Source organism: Gadus morhua, chromosome 19 (assembly GCF_902167405.1).
Source record: "Gadus morhua chromosome 19, gadMor3.0, whole genome shotgun sequence".
Lineage (NCBI taxonomy): Eukaryota > Metazoa > Chordata > Actinopteri > Gadiformes > Gadidae > Gadus > Gadus morhua.
In genome coordinates, this window is record NC_044066.1 from 11,358,176 (window position 1) to 11,366,412 (window position 8,237).

Genomic DNA, 8,237 nt, shown 5'->3' on the forward strand with positions numbered 1-8,237 from the left:
GAGCTGCTCCACACTCAATTACCTCATCATCCACACACCTGGCAGGTGTGTGTACGAGTGTGTGTGTGTGTGTGTTACACAAAGTGACATAACTAGGGTAGCGAGAATGTGTGTGCGTGTGTGTGTGTGTGTTTCCATTCCATCATTGGTCTATCAGTCTGCCAGCCAGCCTGCAAGCCGGTGTCTCCGTCTGTATGTCCGTCTCTCTGTCTGTAGATCTGTCTCTCCGTGTCTTTCTCTGCCCGCCTGTGCCAACCTTTGTCTCGGCAGAAGAAAGCGTGCATCACTCGCCGAATGACATGGGCCACACACACGGCGCTAGATTTGTTATTCCAAGACAAGCGAGAGCCAGGCGGCTGGCAGCCTGGCTAGGCAACTTCTGTGCGTGTGTTTGTGCGTGCACATACATGAGTGTCTGTGTGTGTCTGTATGCATGTGTGTGTGTGTGCGCCTGTTTTTGTGTGAGTGAGTGTGTGTGTGTGTGTGTGTGTCTGTGCTTGACTGAGGGAAAAACTCTTTTTAGTAACACGGGGAGAGGGAATATGAAAGTGACCCCATAATGTAATCTGGTGTGTAATGACGCCTATTGATAAAGGCAGCGGACTAACAGTGGAACTACGGCGGATTATTCTCCGAACACATCGCTCTTGACAGCTCCGTCTGCCGCCGCGTGAGTGTGACTGAGTGGTCGAGTTATTGAGTTGTCTTTGCATGCAGTGTGTGCGTGTGCGCATGCGTGGGTACATGTGTGTGTTTGTGTGACGGACTGGCCAGGCTAGTTCTGTGTGACTGCTTTTGTGTGCGTGTGCATGCACGTGTTTGTGTGTGTGTGCGTCTCCGCACAGTGTGCGTATGTATGCATGTATGTATGTATGTATGTATGTATGTATGTATGTATGTATGTATGCATGTGTATGTATGTATGTATGTATGTATGTATGTATGCGTGTGTGTGTGTGTGTGTGTGTGTGTGTGTGTGTGTGTGTGCGTGCGTGCGTGCGTGCGTGTGTATGTATGCGTGTGCCTCAGTGTGTGTTTGTGAGTGTGTGAAATGTGTATGTAAGTGAAAGACAGAAAGCACATTTGCACACGTTTTTCTCCCCCCCTGCCTCAGAGTTCGGGTGTGAAAGCAGGGACAGGAGCACGAGAGGAGGCGAACATGAGAGAGATAAAGAGAGGGGGGGGGCGGGGGGGTGAAAGGGGGGAGAGAGTGTGAGTCTTTTCTGGTGAAATTGAGCTGGGGCTGAGGTGGGAAACAGAGCAATACTTGAGCCCTGGTTGTGTGGAAACGAGAGAACGAGAGAACGAGAGAACGAGAGAACGAGAGAGCGAGAGAGAGAAATAAAGAGAGTGAGACATACACATACACAGGAAAGGAGAAGGAGATGAGGAAGAGAGGGAGAAATAGAGCAGGGGAAAAGAAGGAAGCAAAGGGAAGAAAGATGATAGCAAAAAAGAGAGAGAGAAAAAGAGAGTGCGACAAAGATGGAGTGCTAGAAAAAGAGGGTGAGAGAGAGAGAGAGAGAGAGAGAGAGAGAGAGAGAGAGAGAGAGGTGTCAAAGTAGTCCAGAATTTAAATCTCCTGGGACCAAGCAGGCGTTGAACAACAGTACGCCTCAGAGAAGAAGAGAGAAAGAGAGAGAGAGGGCGAGAGAGAGGGATGACAGAGGGGGGGAGTGAAGAGCCTGAGTGGGAGAGAGACGGAGAGAGAGTGATGGATAAAAAAGAAGGTCGGTTGATCTATGAAGGGAGAAAGGAGGAGGAGAGCAGAACAGCAGACATGCCATCGAAATGTACAGAAATGGAGACACATCATAAAAGTGTTGAGGCCAGCTCTGCTCTTTGTCTCTTCAGAATAAAAGCGTGCATCCACGCACTCAGGCACACTACTAATTCAGTGTCGTCCCCCTAGTGAGCACCTAGTCCCCCTCTCTCTCTCTCTCCCCCCCTCTCTCCCTTTCTCTTTCAACAGTATTCCTGTATTTTTTTTTCAGGCTCTCTGGCCCCTAAAGTCACTCCATTAAAGGTTACAGGAGTACTGCGGCGATCAACATCAAGGTAAACATTGCCCCATGGACCCAACACTGCACCTACCCAATTACTGTGTATGTGTGTGTGTGTGTGTGTGTGTGTGTGTGTGTGTGTGTGTGTGTGTGTGTGTGTGTCTGTGTGTGTGTGTGTGTGTGTTTGTGTGTTTGAGTGAATGAGAAGGACAGTGTTTGTGGGTGTTTGTGAGTGACGGAGAAATAGAGTGTGTTTATGTGTGTGTGTGTGTGTGTGTGTGTCTGTGTGTCTGTGTGTGTGTGTGTGTGTGTCTGGTGAGTATGTGTGTGTTAATGTGCATCTATTTGTGTTTGAATAAGTGATAAAGAGAATGTTTGTGTGTGTCTACGTGTGTGTGTCCGGTGTGTGTCAGCGACTAAGAGAGAGAGTGAGTGTGTCTGTCCTTCCCCTCCGATAGAGACACTGCTATTTTCTTCAGACCAAATGAAAGTGTAAAGTAGACCATAGCCAGAAGCTTGTCATTACATTTCAGGTAAGAATCGAATATCTATAAAAACAAACTGTCAAGATATGTAATTGAAACATTGGAAATGAGGGGGTCGGTATTTATGAACGTCTAGCCCACCAACGGAATTCAGGGCAGTGTGTGATTGCTTGTGTGTGTGTGTGTGTGTGTGTGTGTGTGTGCGTGCACCCTCCCCCCTCCATACACACACACACACACACACACACACACACACACACACACACACACACACACACACACACACACACACGCACACACACACACACACATGAGCAGAACACTCACCCTGGAGACGCCTCAAACGCATCACACCTACATAGAGAGAGAGACAGCGACAAAGAGAGAGAGAGAGAGAGAAAGGGGAGACAGAGAGACATAAGAAGACACAGTGAATACAGGGCTCAGTGTGAGTGCGGTGCTAGTGCAGCATGCTAATCCCGCCGCAGATGAAGACGCTAAGCTAAGTGTAGGCTGACAACCATGCAGTGGGGATGCTAAAGCAAAGGCGCTGACGCTAACTGCATTGTGACCTCGCTCTCCCAGCCTCTCTCTCTCTCTACTCCTCTCTCTCTCTCTCGCCCAAAATAAAGTCGCTCTTCGCAAAAAGCTTATTCTCCCAGCATTCAAGTATTTGTCTGGCCTTCTGCACCGCCTCTTATTGGGAACAAGGTCATGATTAAACGCATGACTACGATGACTAAGCGGTTTTCTGTGTGTGTGAGTGTGTGTCTGTGTGTGTGTGCGAAGGAAAATCTTGGGCAGGCAAACTAACAATGCGACAATTGACAACATCAAAAGAATTACGCTCCCTCTGGCCGACAACAGTTTGACCGAAACCGTTTGTGCGTACGCGTATGTGTGCGTGTGCGTGAGCGAGTATGCGTCCAAATCCGTCGCTTGAGTTCACGTGTTCGCTACAATTTGCAAGTTTCCAAGTGTTCCCGTGCGAGTCGCGTGTCGCCGCATGAAGGTCGACACACACACACACACACGCGCGCACACGCCTAACACACGCACACGCACACGTACGCACACACAGACACACACATAAACTTTTGCGAGACCAAGCTGTGGGCCCAACTGCCACTTAAAACACGTCAAGCAAGTATAATGTGTGTGTTCCAGGCAGTGTACGAGAGCGGACCAGGGGAATCGCAATTTTATGGAGGAAACCGCAGATTTGAAAAGGGATCAGTCGATTTGCACCACTAAACCGCCTCTTCCATCATCACCACCACTACCCCTCTGCCCCCCCCCCTCCTGACCACATGTTAACACCCACTAGAAACCCTTTAACCGCCAGCAGTGGTTACCTTTATCGTCCGACCAGTCTGAAAAAAAAAAAAAAGGCAAAAAAACCACCGAGCCTCATGAAGCGAGGACTGTAATTTCTGCCACTTACTTAAAAGCTACTCAAGTACCAGGCTGTCTGCCAACTCTGAGGCCCAAACCACGGCCCGCTCAAGAAGGCAGGGGCCACCCACCACAGTGGAGGGGTGGGCAACCCTCCCCCCCTCCCCCCAACCATCAGCTCAGCGTCACTCACAGCTCACACACACTGACACGCAGAAGCCACGGCGGTAACAACCTGTTGAAAGTGTCGAACAAAGTTCTGGGCAGCTGTCGGAGCTCATTACTGGCACCGGGTGCCCACCGCACACAACCCGTTTAGTGTTGTGATTATTATTATTATGAAGGGCTTTTTTAGTTTTTATGATCGACCAACCGAAAAACCACATGTCCCCCTAGATGTTAACAAGAATCGAATCTGAAGTCGTGTGCGGTCTGTGTGTATATCTAGCGTCTGCGTCTAGCATCCATTAAAACGCGTCACATTCAGCCCAGAATTGGTCTGTTTCTCTTCGAAATCTACTTTATTTTTCCCTGTCACGACCAAAAAATAAGAACTATTTACCCTGTGCCGCTAATAAGGATTGGCTGTTGATATTTTGGAACGTTCCGCTCATTGAAGGGCCCCCCCCCCCCCACCCCCCCCCCCCCCGCCGAAACAAGCTTTGATGGGAAACGAACGAGACAACTTTAATGACTAAACCAAAAAGAGGACCATCACACCTAAAGACCTGCGGAGAGAAACACGCTCCTACCGCAGGTTCGCCAGGGGACTGCTTTGAAGTGTGTCTGCGTCAGCGCCCGGGTGTATGCATGTAGGAGAGAGAGTGTGTGTCTGTGTGTGTATATGTGTGTGCGCTTTTTTATGTGGGCGAGCCATCATTACACAGGGTGAGGTTAGACACAGGCCTAATTAGCAACAGCGACTGATTGATGTTGAATTGTGTGTGCGTTTGCATGTGTTAGTGGGTGTCTGTCTGTGTGTGTGCGTCTGTCTGTACGTGGTGGTAACGAGGAAGCTAGGCTGGCTAATTAAATATCCTATACCGAGGTGATAAATATTGAGATAGCGATTTTGAGTAGCGATAACGTCAATAGAGTTTGAAGGGTTTCTTTTGAAGTATTTTAAGCAAGCACCACCATTGTACTCCATATACTTACAGGGAACATGTGCTCGCTGGAATCTCATGATTCATGTTTCCCCATGCCTTTCCTTTCCCAACAGCAAGAGAAAACATTAACAGAATCTGGTCAAATAGTTATTTGGCGGAAACTACTAAATATTTCTTTCCAGAAATTACCACATTATGGCTTTTGAGATTGGATAGAACTCTAATTTCCTTATCTTTTTGCAAAAATTAATACGATTAAATTATTTGTACTGCCTTTTTATACACAAACACACACACACACACACACACACACACACACACACACACACACACACACACACATACACACACACACACACTGAATGAGTAGCAAGTTAGATCAAGCGTAACTTGCTAGACTTCCAGAGTTTTTGCCAACTCTCTCTGTCTCTCTCTCCTCATATTGGGTTAGATTATTAGAAAGCCCCCCCCCCCCCCCCCCCCCCCCACCACCACCACACCTTCTTCAAACCCTCCATACCGCTAGCTTCGGTTGTCAGATGACCTTGATTGACAGAGGTAGGGACTAGCGTTGTCGCCACCGCCACCGCAGCTAGCAACGGCTAAAACCATGGCGGGGTGGAGGGGTTTGGTGAGATGGTGAGGGGGGGGGGGGGGGGGGGGGGGGGGGGGGGGGGGGGCGGGGGGGGGGGGGGTTGTTGAAGCCACGACGGGGTGCTACACCACAGTAGCTTTCCCTTCAGCTTCTCTACCATCTTTAGCCCATTGAACCCGACCTCGCTCATAGTTCAACCCTTTCCAAGCCGATGAATAGCAATGACATTTTTTTTTCTTTTTGCCAGGCAGCGAGACTGCGACGAAGAAGAAAGGAATAAGCATGCACGTCGGTAAGATCCAGAACATGATGTCGGGCCGGCGGATCCTCAGCGGCGGTGGGCGGGGGCACGACGGGCCTCCCGCGCTCTTCAAGCTTGCACCTGCGCTGACTCTAAAGAGGGCTCTGGCTGTTTTCATCCATAATCAACAGGGCTATCCGGCAGCCAACCCCCCTGCATCCCCCCTCGCTCACAGCCTCTCTCTGCATCTCCCCTTTTTCTCCCGTCCCTCCCTCTCTCCCTCCTTTCCCTGAACCTCTCGGCCGCTCTCCACATCTCTCTGTAGCTCTTTCTCCACCTCTCCCATACCACTCTATCTCCCTCACTCTCTCTCTCTCTCTAACTCTCTCCCACTCTCTTGCCCTCGCTCTACCCCGCCTATCTCTCTCTCCCCCTCACTCTGCCCGTCTCTCACGCCCTCCCTCCCCCTGTTACTCTCTCTCGCTCCCTATCCTGCCATGTCCCCCCTTTCCTCTCCCTCCCTCTTCTCCCCTCCCTCTCTCGCTCCCATTCTCCCCATCCCTCCCCCCTTTCTCTCCCGCCCCTGTTCTCTCCCTCCCCCTCCCCCTTTCTGTCTCAGTATTCAGCTCATGTCCGCCCCCCTGCCTCCCCTCTCGCTGCGGAGGCTAGAGGTCCGTGCTCAGCGAGCCACCCCTCATTACCTCACTGCTTGGATGTCAGACCTACCGCTTTTACCTTTCTCTCGCTCACGCACACACACAACCACACACACACAGACACAAACACACGCACGCACGCACGCACGCACGCACGCACGCACGCACGCACGCACGCACGCACGCACGCACGCACGCAGAAGGCTTGGGCGATTTTCCGATAGAACTAACGCTATATCACGGTGATAAAAAATGCTGACGGTGTCCATATAAAAAAATTGCCCGAAATATGTCTTCCACTATAAGCACTTGTTTTATCTTTTTTCCGTACTTATTCAAATTTCTTTAACCACCACTGATGCGGGGCAGTGCCTACTGTCGGCTGCTGTATTCGAGGACAGAGAATTCGACCTGATGTCAGCCAAACCAGTGGGATGTGCTTAAGCACGAGCCCATGTAAGGGAAGGCGCTAAAATGTCAGCGAGCGCTATTACCGCTACATAGTTAACGAACAAATTTGGATGCAGAAATTCAGAGAAGAATAGGATCAATGTCGGGAAACTTGCACAAGAAACATGCTGCATTTATTCAGAGAAGAAAAGGCAGAATGAATAAATGCCCTTTATCGTACATTGAATTTCATTAGTTGACTTTAAAACCTCAATTGAATGCCCGTTTTTAGCCTCGAAAAGTTTGCCCTAGCTCTATGAATATGCGCAAAGTTTAGGCTTTTAGGTATAAAGCGCTGGCGGATATCTTTGTTACTCTACGAAAAAGCAGGTTTGATGAGATTGAATGAGAGATGCAAAAATGATGCCTAAAACTTTATCGGCGTACATGCCGAACATCATGAAAAAACACAAAATACGATGCTATTGCTGGTCTCAAGCGGGCCTAATACTTCAATCCATCTCCTGGTGAAACTGCTTGCCGAAATCACCCCGTTCCGACAACCGATAAGCAGATATAATGCTGATTTAATAATTCCTTTCGGCTCATAGGCCTAGCCTACTAACACAAAGTTATGAATAGCAAGCTTATGAAGGTCATAATTCATCGCTAGTCTATTATTAAAACATGCCTTGCAGCCTTATACTGGATATGTTAATGGATATATTATGTATGCAACACGAATATGGAAAAGCGATTTGCAGACAATTGCTTCCACCCTGTGGCAGGAGACAGCGTAGCAGCCAATGGCGCATTCGAAACGGTTTCATAAGATGCGCTATCGCCTAATTATACAAGTTGCCTCTTTTTTAAAGTTATTCCATGAACCTCTTTTGGGGAGAGGTCTGAGAAAAATGGATTTCGCCCCAACCCCTAATGCACAGAAACACACATAAACTCAAGCTTGCCGATAAATCACGTTTTTTTCGTGATTACGATCCTGGCCTCCCGTGATCATGAATCCGGGTAATTCGACAATACAAATAGTAAATACTAGCACGTTTTTGAGCGGGAGCAGTTTCAAGGCCCCTTGCATCGTTGACACTCTCACCGTAGCTCCAATACACAGAGCTCGTGGTTAAGCTAACGCTAGCTATCGCTAGCGTAAAAGCATGAAGATCGTTTTATAACCAAGTTCGTATTTATTTTTCTTCAGCGACATTGAAGCATAACATGCCAAAAAATGCATTAAAATCCCTTCACACTCGTTATCTCAATCTTGACACCAATAATCTTGATTAATGTTTCGGCCAAGATCTACCAGATCTACCGCAAACACACACTCACACCTCCATGGACTATT

The 8,237-nt window shown here is 48.7% G+C and overlaps 1 protein-coding gene across 1 annotated transcript in view; it reads right to left on the reverse strand.

Annotated features, from left to right (window-relative positions):
- Positions 1-8,237, reverse strand: part of celf2 (cugbp, Elav-like family member 2) — a 79,560-nt gene that overhangs the window by 56,903 nt on the left and 14,420 nt on the right. Inside the window, 1 exon segment of the mRNA XM_030342517.1 lies at positions 2,816-2,842. Within this exon segment, the coding sequence (XP_030198377.1) occupies positions 2,816-2,842 (27 nt within the window).